The sequence below is a fragment of the Trichosurus vulpecula genome, chromosome 5 (genome assembly GCF_011100635.1).
Source record: "Trichosurus vulpecula isolate mTriVul1 chromosome 5, mTriVul1.pri, whole genome shotgun sequence".
Lineage (NCBI taxonomy): Eukaryota > Metazoa > Chordata > Mammalia > Diprotodontia > Phalangeridae > Trichosurus > Trichosurus vulpecula.
The window spans coordinates 104,968,035-104,980,565 of record NC_050577.1 but is presented as its reverse complement, the minus strand read 5'-3'; the positions used below and the strand labels follow the sequence as shown (position 1 = coordinate 104,980,565).

Genomic DNA, 12,531 nt, shown 5'->3' with positions numbered 1-12,531 from the left:
CTGTTCTATCAAGCCTTCTAAAACTATCTAGCTTTGAATGAGTATCTAAGATTAGAGTCATAGAACCCGAGTTAGAAATTTTGAGGAATTTGGAGTTCCTTTTGTCCAGTCCCCTGTTTGTGCAGGACTGATTGAGTGAACGATTCAGCTTTGCTCAACGTAAGGTCAGCCCTTTGCCAAAGAAACTTTGCTAGGTTATTTTTTTTTGTGAAATAACATGTTATATGATCTTAGCAATTCTTAGTCTGGATGGGAGAAGAAAGGAAGGGAAAAACACCACGTGATTCCATCAGAGTTGTGATAAAGAGGACCAGTTTTGTGTGTGGTCAAAGGAAAGATTCTTTGGATGATAGAAATGGTGACTCTCACTGACTTGCAACATCCATTCTGACTTGACAGGTCGGTAACATCACAGGGCTTCACCTTGAATTGGGGAAGGAATACACGGTGGAATGGTCTAATGACATCACAGATACAGAAAAGTTTGATTGCTACCCTGATGAAGATGGTGTCAATGAAGAAAACTGTCTTTTGCGCAACTGTGCCTGGGAGGTAAGATTTTACACACATAAATACAAATACACACACACTTCCAAAGACTATAAGCTTGTCCCTCTCTCCTTTACTTCACTTTCAACTCATCATATTGGTGCCTCCTCCCCCACTTTAATGAGATTAGGTAAGATAAAGAAGGTTAGACAGAGATGAGAGGCAAATCTCTGCCAGGACAAGCAGGAGAGGGATCAACCATGGCCAAGATAATTCAGTGTCACCCTGTAAGCTGCATAAGGACCCCTGATGTCTCCATTGTAAAGAAGTTTATGTTTGTGGAAATACTAAGGAGACAACTGGTTATTACCAAGCATGTGGCATCTCTGGGTGTCTCTGTAGGGTTTTTGGTTTCTATATGCTTCAGGTTTAGCTAATCAGGTAAAGGTGTAAATAAGGGTAAGACCTCTCAGTTCTAGAAGACCCTATGAATTCAAGAAGCTTCCTATCTGTGGGCCTATGTGAAATTGGAGGACCATTCTCCATACCCACCAAGCCCACTGAAAATTAGCCCTGGACTTTGCTGAATTATCTCCCCTGTGGAACCAGGGAGTGAATTGTATTGCTTCTGTGACTCAGTGTAAGTCTAGATCATACCCTTGTGTAAGCAAATCCTTGGAATAGCAGAGCATTGGGCAAAATGTAAAAGACTGACATGTTACTCACAAGTTTCCTTGTGGTACAAGGATTGTATGAGGAATTGGGGCTCTTGGTTTTTACTCTTATTGATCTATTTTTGGGTTCAAAATAAGAAAAGCAGGGGGGGCAGACTTCTCTGAGAAGTGGGTGGGAAGTGTGGAAGAAAGAAGAAGCCAAGAGAAGACCTTGGAAAGAAAGCAGCTGGGAAGTAATTGAATGAATGTTGGACCTGGAACCAGAAAAGACCTTCTTCAAATTCCAGCTCTGATGTTTACCAGCTCTGAGATGGGACATTCCCATAACGCCTCTTAGCCTCAGTTTTCTAATCTGTACAATGAGCATTAGGGATCCTGTTATATTTATCCCACAGGGTCATTAGCAGTATTAAAGCAGTTAAAGGATGAAAGAACTTTGAAAACTGTAATGAAATATACACATTTTTGTAGTTCACTTTGTTTCTGTGGAAAAATAACATTTCAGGCAAACTTTTACAATCTCATGTCTCCTGACAAGACAATGCATGTCAGGCACTAAAGAAGAATTTATTAAATGTGTAATGTGTGCATGGCACTGTGTTAATCATCAGGGATACAAAGAAAGGAGGAACAAAACCTTTGTCCTCACTCTTGTCTATTCCAATTGAAGAGACAATGTGTAAATAATTTTTTATCTGTAAGATAAGTGTAGAGTATATCGAAGGTAATTTAAGAGAGCAATGCTCTAACAGCTTGGCAGAGGTTGGGGTGTAACTGGAAAAGGCCTCCAAGAGAAGGTGGTCCAAGAGTCTGGTAAAGGGACAGAGAATTACAGGTGTGGAAGACAGCCAGTTTAGAGGCATGCGGATGGGATGGAGATGACTGTGATTTAACTAGACTACAATCCTGTCATTGAGACTGGATCATAGAGTATGTGAGGAATAAAGCGTAAGTCGATTAGAAATGTAGGAAGAACCAGGATGTGAAATGCCTTTTGATAGCAAAGAGCAGATTTTCAATTTGATCCTGGAGGTGATAGAAAATTACTGGAGTTTAATGTGATGTTACATGTAACATGGAGACATTGAGTGTGAAGTTAAGTAGTATGGAAAGATATGTAACATTTTTCCTTCAGGAAAAGGCTCCTAAATGTCTCCTAAATGGATAATATGATTGAGGACAAAGGGACATGAGGTAGGGAAACAAAATAAATGTATATTTCAGTTCAGCTAGATGGGACAGTAGTTAGAGCACAGAGCCTGGAGTCAGGAAGACCTGAGTTCAAATCCAGCCTGAGACACTTACAAGCAGTGTGACCCTCAGCAAGTCATTTAACTCTGTTTGCCTCAGTTCCCTTTATCTATAAAATGAGCTGAAGAAGGAAATAGCAAACCATTCCAGTATCTTGGACAAGAAACAAGAAACCCCATATGGGGTCATAAGGAGACAGACGTGACTGAAATGACTGAATAGGAACAGTAAATTTGTAAAACCAGAAATATGTGAAGACACTCCCAACCTAACCATTTTTAAGAGGGAGAAATTCCATAAGTATTATAAACTGAGAATATTTTCTAACATTTTTTATGTGTTGGTCAATTTTACTGATTTTTTGTATTCTTTTCTTTTCCTTCCTCTATTCTTCTGTCCTTTATCAAACTCTCCAGTTTTATTTCTTTCTTTCCTTCTCCCTTTTATTCATCTCTCTCTTTCTTTTTCTTTCAGTTTGTCTTTCTCTGTTTAAAAAATAGCATTTTATATGCAACAGTTCTGTGGGGAAAAGTGGGTAAATAAGGGGGGTAAAAAGATAGAAAAAATAATTTAAAAAAGAATATTATTATTACAGTATGAGTATGAATTGATGAGAGTCTATCACAAAGGTGGCTGAGTGAGTGGAGAGAATCTAGGTGAGAAATGTTGAATTGTGAAGGAAGACATGATTGTACTTGGCATCTTTTCTCTCTGGACTTACAATATTGAAATTGGAATAATGAAGAGATGACTGAAGAATATGAGAAGTGGATAGAGGTTGTTAGCTCTCTGTACCCACAGAATGTGAACAAAGCAATGACTTAAAATCTCCTTAAACGGGATAGAAAAATTGTTAGGAAGAATTGCCTAAGAAAAGTACTGGACAAGAATCTAAGAATTATTTCAAGGAAATGGGGTTAGATGTGACCTAGTTTTCTTCCGGTTTTATCATTCTGCTGAGTTTCTAATGTTTTTATTTTTCAGCCAACCAGTTCCTCTGGAGTCCCTTACTGCTATATCACCAAATATTATTATACTGCCTCTAACATTCAGAGTACACCAGCAGGCCTAACAGCAACTATCTCCCGAATTCCTGGAGACAGCCACTATCCTTCTACTCCCATAGACGAGCTTCGCTTGGAGGTGACTTTCCATACAAACAACATGCTGCAGTTTAAGGTATGTTCAGCTTAGGACTCTTGTTAACAGAGAGGTTTGTAGGAATCAGCAATATTTATTCAATTAGCAACTCAATCACCTAGCACTTACTGTGTAGTTACTATGTGTTAGGCAGTGTGCTAACCTGTGGGGATAAAAGGAAAGGCAAAAGCAATTCCTGAGCTCCGGGACTTTACAATATAATGGACGAGACAACTTGGTCATAAACTTATTTAGTATCCACTATGTGCAAGGTGTTCTGCGGGGCTTGGAAGTGTCAGAAAAGAAAACTAGCTATGAGGCAGGAAATTTTAAGTATGATGGGAGTGGTTTAAAGTGTTGAGGCTATGAGAGGTTTGAAAGAAAAAGCAAACACTTGGTTCTTGGGTTGTCATGGTGGACATGGTATTTTTTTCCCTCACTGAAGGTTCAGTTACATTATGATAGGTAGGGAAGTGACGGAACACTTGTAATAGTATTTTGACATGGAATTCCACAATTTTGTACTTGAGCAAGAAGTGAATCACACATGAAACCCCATTTTTCTTCAATTGGGCCGTCTTCTTAATCTCTTCCTACCTCAGTCTCATCATGCAAGAGACAACCGAATTCTCACCTCTGCTTCATAGATCTTCTGAGAGGCAGTGTACCATAACAGATAGAGCACTGTACTTGGTGTCATGAAGACATCCATTTAAATCTCCTTCCTCATATTGAGTAGAAGCCTTACCTTTGTGAAGCCACTTAACTTCCATTTCTTTATCTGTAAAATGGGATTGTTAATCCTTAGGGTATTTCCCTGTTTGGATTGTGATTGACCTCAAGTGAGGTAATGTATGGAAAGATTTGTGAAAAGTATGAAATGCTCTATATCTATTATTCACTATTGTCACCCCCTTCCCTTTAATTTTTTCCAACCATATTCATATGAGGTATGCAAATGCTTCTTGTATACATTGTGGTACACTAGGCACTGGTTAAGAGAGGCATGAATGACCTGATTTCCATCAAGGAGCTCATAATCTGTTACTGTTACATAGACCAATAAACATCCCCTGGGACTCTACGCCCAGTTCCCCAAATAAAGTTTCATCTCTAAATTAGTCTTTGGAAAGGCCAAACTTGATAATGCAGGCAGCAGAGTAAAACATCTGATTTGGAGGGTGGTTCTACTAAAATTATCTGCCTAAGGTGAAGTTCATATCCTTGTTTGCTGAGTAGACACATCATAGGATCATAGATCTAGAAGTAGAAAGGACATTAGAGATTACATGTGGAAGACACAGATCTTTTGGCCTTAGTTGCATCTGTACAATGAGGTTTGCATTACAGAACTTCTAACTTCACCAGCATGAATGAATGAATGAAAGGATACTTATTACGTATTTAGTATATGCCAAGCACTGGGGCTACGCTCAAGGACCTTACAGTCTCGTTGTAGTAACACTTGTTGCTCTGAACACTATAGGTAATCTAGTAAGACTTTTAGGGTGACAAATAAATTATAGTTCATTGTAGAGCTACTAAGGGGCCTTATCAGCCTTTCCATTAAAACAAAGGGGTTAATGTACACTGGAAAAGTGGAAATTGAATGATAGTACTCCTTTTTTAATTTTTGGAGTGGGGAAGGCAGGGTAGTTGGAATTAAGTGTCTTGCCCAAAGTCACACAGCTAGTAAGTATGTCAGGTGTCTGAGGGCAGATTTGAACTCAGTTCCTCCTGACTCCAGGGCCAGTGCTCTAATCACTGTGCCACCTAGCTGCCCCCCAATAGTACTCCTCTTGCCATGCATGGATTATTTCAGGAATAAAAGCTGATTGAGCCTCCACAACCATGGAATCATGTCAGCATTCAATTGGTAGAACCTGATTCTAGGAGCACAGATGTGTTAGCCCCAAGTTATTTATGGAGACAACGGTTTTCTGTTTCCTAGATCGATGATCCCAACAACAAAAGGTATGAAGTCCCAGTGCCTTTAAATATTCCAAGCTCCCCCATCAGCCAACCTGAAAATCTTCTGTATGAGGTGACCATCAAGGAAAACCCATTTGGAATTGAGATCCGCCGAAAAAGCACAGGCACTGTGATGTAAGTATTTTTCTGCTCCATATGTATGGGCATAAGTGGGCAATCCACATTTTGACTTGACCCTGATTTCTGGAATCATGGAATGAGCTACTGGGTTTTCTCACCACCAAAAGATGACCTTGATTTAACTAATGACTTGACATGCCTTGGCTTTGGTTTCTTAATCCATACAGTGTGGCAATTTTATCAGAGATGTATAAGGTTCCTTTCAACTGTAATGTTGAAATAGAGAGGTTTGAAAGAAAAAGCAAACACTTGGTTCTTGGGTTGTCATGGTGGACACGACCCCATTCAAGGATTCCATGATGATGGAATATTACTATTGGAAGAAACCTATATTGTCTCTTCTATTTCCATATTCATTATCTGTATAAATTTGTAAAAATATGTTAACACCCTTTAACACCCTTTAGATCTGTGACCTATGAGTGCGACTGAATCTGTCGGGGGGACCTGGATACACACACACACACACACACACAAACACACACACACACACAAACACACACACACATATATATATATATATATATATATATATATATATATGTATGTATGTATATGGATATAGGCACTCACTTTAAATTTTTATGGACAAATTCTGCTTTTGTGAATTTCTTCATCACTCAAAAATTTTTTAAACTATGTATGATTTGTGTCCACATTGGGAGAAAGTTAAAAAAAAAGGATTTTTTTCATTCTACCAAGTACAAGTCCCAGAAAATCACTCTGCATTATTATTACTCATGACAAAAATGTGAAAATTATTCACCAGATGTGGAGAAGACAACTCTATCCTAAGTTTAAGCTGTGAGATTAGGCATTGTACATGCCCAGATGCAGGGAAGACCTAGACCAAATACTCCTGGGGTTTCTTCCAGAAGGAAGCTGTAGAACTTGATGAAAAGACCAATTTTTTCAAAATCCAGAGAGAAAAAGCCAAATGAGGAACAATTTGTCCCAACAAAGTAACAACAGTAATAAACTGGTTCTTCCCAGGCACCATTTTCTCTGGTCCTCAACTTTACCAGAAGCTTGAATTAATACCCCAGATGTCATAGGGTTTACTGCATGTTGTTAAGTTGGATCTGTTATAAAAAGACCAACATGAGTTTCTGTGAGAAACAGCTGGTCCACTCTGATTAAGCAGGTAATGGTAGGGTAGAGAAAGGGTAGGAAAAAGAATGAGTTAGTAGATGTCAATACATTTCCATTTGTGGAATTGGAATATTTAATAAATTCATTTTATAATACTAATTACAATGATAACAACTAACATTAATGTCATGGTTACTGTGGGCCAGGCATTGTGCTCAGCACTTTGCATTTATTATCTCATTTGAACCTTACAACAACCCTCGAGTTAGGTACTATTACTACCCCCATTTACAGATGAGAAAACTGAGGTAAACAGTGGTTAAGTGACTTGCCCAGGGTCACACAGCTAGTTAGTGTCACAAGTCAGATTTGAACTCAAGGTTTCCTGACTCCCGGCCCGGCCCTCTATACATTGTGCCATGTAGCTGCCAGGTCTGCATTTAATCCACTGCACCACCTAGCCACCTCAAGCATATTTGATTGTATTGACATCGTAGCATTTATTATGTTGTTCTCTAGTTGTTTCGTTTCTTTCCTTAGCTTGTGAGCTTCCTAAAGATAGGAACTATTTCTCCTTTTTTGTTGTTGTATTATCCTAGGTTTTGCTGCTGTACCAAGGCCCCTTGCTCATATCTAAAGGCTATTTCCTGTAACCATCTGTAAAGTCAAAGCCCTGTCTGCCAAAGAAACAGATGCTTCAGCGACTTTCTTTATCCTTAAGTCTGGTAAATGAACCTTTGTGAGAGTCCTGATCTATTCTTGTGTTTCAGTTGGGATTCCCAGGTCCCTGGCTTTACCTTTAATGACATGTTCCTACGTATCTCCACCCGCCTCCCATCTCATTACATCTATGGCTTTGGAGAAACTGAGCACACGACATTCCGGAGGAACCTGAACTGGCACACATGGGGCATGTTTTCTCGAGACCAGCCCCCAGGGGTATGTGTTCACAATTGGAGTATTGTATGGCTAGTAGCTACTCATACACGTTGTTTTCTTTGGCCCTATTTCAGGACTAGTTTATCCAAATTCATGCTCTTCTATTGAGGATAGTTACGAATCTGAATAACTCAATTACAAATACATGTGGAATTGAATCACCTTCTCTTTATTCATTTTCCCTGAGACCTTGAACCTCCCGCAAGGAAGGTTATAGATCCAGGTTTATTATGCACTATCATTTGTGTTTTTTGTGAGTAAACCATGACTGATCTCTTTTCAATTGCTGCCCTAGTATAAGCTGAATTCCTATGGTGTGCACCCCTACTACATGGGTCTGGAAGAGGATGGCAATGCCCATGGAGTGCTCCTGCTCAACAGCAACGCCATGGGTAAGATGAAGGCTTCTTTTCTGACCACACTTAATCTAAGACTTCTGGGAGGTTTCTGAATAGGACAGTCCCAGTAGAACTCTAATTAAGTAAAATTCAATACCCATTTACAAAGCTCTTGGTATGAACAAATCCCTAGACTCATCATCAGCAAAGTCAAAGAGGTAAAAGACCACATGGTCTGGACTCTTAGGCTGTCTTTAATCTAAAAGTGGAGAGAAGATACATGTCTGTGTGTATTTGTGTGTGTGTGTGTGTATAAATAACATGGAAAATATTCATACTAAGGACAGAAAGGAACTATGAACATGGGGCTATAAAAATTTAGAGAAGGAAGAAAACACTTGGGCCCCAGGAAGGGAGGGGCTAAGAAGAGTGAGAGAACACAATCAGAATCTTGAAGGGTGAGGTAGGATTGAAGATGACAGTGTGTTACATGCAAGAGGAAAAAGGGCACTTTAGACAGAGAATAGTTTGAAAAAAAGCAGGGAGTGGGAAAATATTTCATATTGTATCAGAGATTGATCAGTTTAGACCTGAAAGGGTCTTTAGAGGCCATTGATCCAATCCTCTCCTTTTACAGAAGAGAAAAGTGAGGAGTTTATGGAGTGACTTATGTTTAATAACATGAGTAGGAAGGGGATAGTCGGTGCTTGAGTGCTGGTCTTCTGACTCAAAATTAGGCTTCTTTGCATTTTGAATGCAGCATAAAGTGAATGAGTGACTAGATGAGTTCAGGTTTGATGACTAGGTAATGGGGATAATACTGGCATCAGTAATAGTAATTAGAAGAAAAAGAAACATGGGAAGGGGAAGGTGATGGGATTTCTTTGGCAGTACTGAATTTCAGGTGTCTTAAGGTTTTCCTTGTGTGGAATGTCCAATAGTCAGAAGCATTGCATGTCCAGAACCCAAGAAGGCTGCCAATTTGGATTTTGAAGCCATCCACATTTAGCTTGTGGAACTAGATGGAGAAGTTAATGCATACAGAAAGTCTGCGAGCTCATCAGATGTGGAGACAGGCAAATTTCAGTTCTATATGGGGATAAATGTAACAACAATTGGAGCTGTTTGAATGGACTTCTAAACAAGGAGGTCATTTCTCATCACTGGAAGTCTTCAGAAGGAAACTAGAGGGCGTCCTTCCTGTGGGGGTGATAGGCGATTTCCACTCCTCTCTGGATTGGAGTAGATGATAGTTAGAATCTGCTTTAATCTTCTATTCTATGATTCTGGGTCACTGAACACTTATTCTCTGTTTGCAGATGTGACTTTCCAGCCCACCCCTGCCCTGACCTATCGTACTGTGGGAGGTATTCTGGACTTTTACATGGTTTTGGGGCCAACTCCAGAGCTTGTCACTCAACAGTACACAGAGGTAGGAAGTCATGCAATCCTTCATTTGGTAATCAAGGGTTTTCTGAGAAACTCTAGAGTATGTAACACTTTACAAGGCACATTCATTCATCTACTAGGTATACATCTTGTATATACCCCATTATCTTCATGCCTCATCCGCTTTAGAATGTGAGGTCTTTGAGGGCAAAGACTTTTGCTTTCTTTGGGTCCTCTGTGCTTAGCACCATGCCTGGCCGTTAGTAAATATTTAATAAACGCCTATTGATTGCCCGACTGGTGCTGACCTTACATAGCCTCTATCTTTGTAGCACACCAGATCCTAACATTGGAATGCAATCAAGAGATATCTAGGAAGCCCATTTTGCCACTTTATTATTCTTGAGCTCTTGTAGGGACAATCCCTATTTCATGTGACCCCTAAGAATCCCAGATTTCTTGAAGGTACACAAATAAAAATAATGGTGTACGTTTCCTTAGTGTCTAAAGATGGTTAAAATGCTCTATACTTACTATCTCTTTGGAAATGGCAGGGATTCCCAGGAATGCTAGCTCCCTAGTTTCAGGTTGTTTGGTCTTACACTTACCCTGAGTCATGAGGCCACCACACAATGTGAGAAGATTGTTTTAGTGATTCTGTACTTGATATCACACATAATTCCTCCCCTGAATGAATGGAATCTATATCAACTATTTTCTGTCTTTGTTTTCAGTTGATTGGCCGTCCAGTGATGACTCCTTACTGGGCCTTAGGCTTCCAGCTGTGTCGCTATGGATATGAGAGTGATTCTGAAATTGCTGAACTCTATGATGCCATGGTGGCTGCTCAGATCCCCTATGTATGGAGCTTCCCTGCCCAACACACCCTCACCTCTGTCTCCAGCCCCGAATCCCAACCTGTGCAATTGTCCTGTGGTTCTCATGGCTTTCATTTCCTCTTCCTCTGGTTTAATTATAGAATTTGGAATTTTTCAACATGTTTTCAAGTTAAATGTTTGACATTTTAGGCAGAAGTCCTCAAAAAGTGCCATTTCTGAATTTAATTTTTTAAAGAATTGAATTGGTCAAAACATTATAGAGTTAAGTACAACTGTAGTTCAAACAGGAAGAAACCATAGCAGCTGAAGATATCTTAGATGCTTGCTAATTTCCACTTGTACATTATGGCTATGGACATGGTTTTCCACAGTAATAATTGGGGTTGACCACCTATCTTCTAACTAGCTACAAAAGGACCAGAGTATGAATAGGATAGAGAAGGACCATGCCATCCTGTTTCTGCCAAAGGATTTAATTTTACTTCTAAATGTTATTTCTCTGCATTAAAGTATTGAGAGCAGAAGCACAGGAACCAGGGGATCATAGATTTAGAGTTAAAAGGAAGTTTTCAGGACTTGGAGCCCAAACTCCTGATTTAAAGCTGAGGAAACTGAGACACAGAGAGTTTAACTGACATGCTCAGGATCAAACAGTTAGTAATTGTGTGAGCCAGCATTTGAACTCAGGTCTTCTTCACTTGAAAAAAAAAAAAACAACTTGGTCATTTCCACTATGCCTTAGTGCTGCTTAGAGGAATAAGAACATAGGTACTTCAAAGAATTTTGATTTTATTTTGGAATGAGCCATATTATTTTTCTGGGAGATGGTTTCTAGAGCGGTTCAATTCGATCTTTTTCAGCTTGATATTATGATCTCACATACCCCAATCACATGGAAAATAATGGTAGGGCAAAGCAATCTAGGAGTGAGTGTGATTGTTTCCAGGCTGGAATTTTAACTTGATCCTGGAGAGAACGTTTACAATGGATCTTCGCCACTGCATGAATGAAAAGATCCAGTTGCTCTGGATCTATTGTGGTCAAAGTGCTATTTCTCCACTTTCCTTTCCTTTTTCTTCCAGGATGTGCAGTACTCAGACATTGACTACATGGAGAGGCAGCTGGACTTCACCCTCAGCCCTGAGTTTGCTGGCTTTCCCAATCTGATCAATCGAATGAAGGAGGCTGGCATGCGAGTCATCCTCATTCTGGTGCGTGGCTGCGTTAAGATTCCATGATGTCTTCTTGCTTGTTGAGCATTGATGTTTTCTTTGTCTTTGAGTAATTCTGTCTCTGACACTAGTAACGATCACTCATTGGTTGCAGGACCCAGCAATTTCTGGCAATGAGACTGAGCCATATCCTGCATTCACTCGGGGACTCCAGGAAGATGTGTTCATCAAGTGGCCAGATGACAGCGACATTGTTTGGGGAAAGGTAGAATTTAGGATTAGAGATGTTAATTAGACATGAGTGTGAAGGGATATCAGGGTGTTTGTAGTTTAATGGCTCATTTTTTTTCATTGTTTCTGTGTATGTGTGAATTATGGCAATTAGGGCCTCAGATATTTCTGCGAAATAGATTGATTTCAGGATGGTATAAATTCTCCTCATGACATCTCTAAGTTGTGGCCCATCACACATAGCCAAGATTTACTCTAAGGAAATGACCCCCTTTCCTACCTTTCCCCCAGGTTTGGCCTGATTTGCCCGACGTCACTGTCGATGGATCTCTTGACTGGGACACACAAGTGGAGGTAAAGAATTCTTCTGTGGTATGGGTTGTAGAACCTTTTATAGAAGAGAAGTTGTTTGTCCTGTCCAGATAGTTAAAGGACCATTCTCATGGAGAAGCAACAGTCATTCCTCTCTTTCTTACCAATGCAGTACTTAGCACAATGCCTGAAATATAGATTGCTTTGGAAATGTTCTGGTCACTGCCTAACCATGTCCTGATTTCCAGTTTTCCTTCCACACTTTTTGGAAGCATCTTCCCCAAAGGACCAAACCTTATTTTTCAGTCCTTATCAGGCAGGCCACCTCCATTGGTTCTCAATATCCTCTCAAAAGGCATTAGTGCATAGCAGCTAGGTGGTGCAAGGGCAGCTAGGTGGTGCAGTGGATAGTACCCTGGACCTCGAGTCAGGAAGACGTGGCTTTAAATTTGGCCTCAGAGCCGCACTATCTGTGTAACCCTTGGCAAGTTAGTCAAGCCTGTTTGCCTCAGTTTCCTCATGTGGAAAATGAGCTGGAAAAAGAAATGGGAAA

The 12,531-nt window shown here is 40.0% G+C and overlaps 1 protein-coding gene across 1 annotated transcript in view; it reads left to right on the top strand.

Annotated features, from left to right (window-relative positions):
* The window catches only part of LOC118851010, a 269,319-nt gene that overhangs the window by 175,208 nt on the left and 81,580 nt on the right, over positions 1–12,531 (top strand). Inside the window, exons 116-125 of the mRNA XM_036760604.1 lie at positions 400–552; positions 3,399–3,593; positions 5,506–5,660; positions 7,529–7,697; positions 7,993–8,089; positions 9,355–9,467; positions 10,159–10,284; positions 11,346–11,474; positions 11,590–11,700; positions 11,958–12,020. Of these exons, the coding sequence (XP_036616499.1) occupies positions 400–552; positions 3,399–3,593; positions 5,506–5,660; positions 7,529–7,697; positions 7,993–8,089; positions 9,355–9,467; positions 10,159–10,284; positions 11,346–11,474; positions 11,590–11,700; positions 11,958–12,020 (1,311 nt within the window). The remainder of the gene's footprint in view (positions 1–399; positions 553–3,398; positions 3,594–5,505; positions 5,661–7,528; positions 7,698–7,992; positions 8,090–9,354; positions 9,468–10,158; positions 10,285–11,345; positions 11,475–11,589; positions 11,701–11,957; positions 12,021–12,531) is intronic.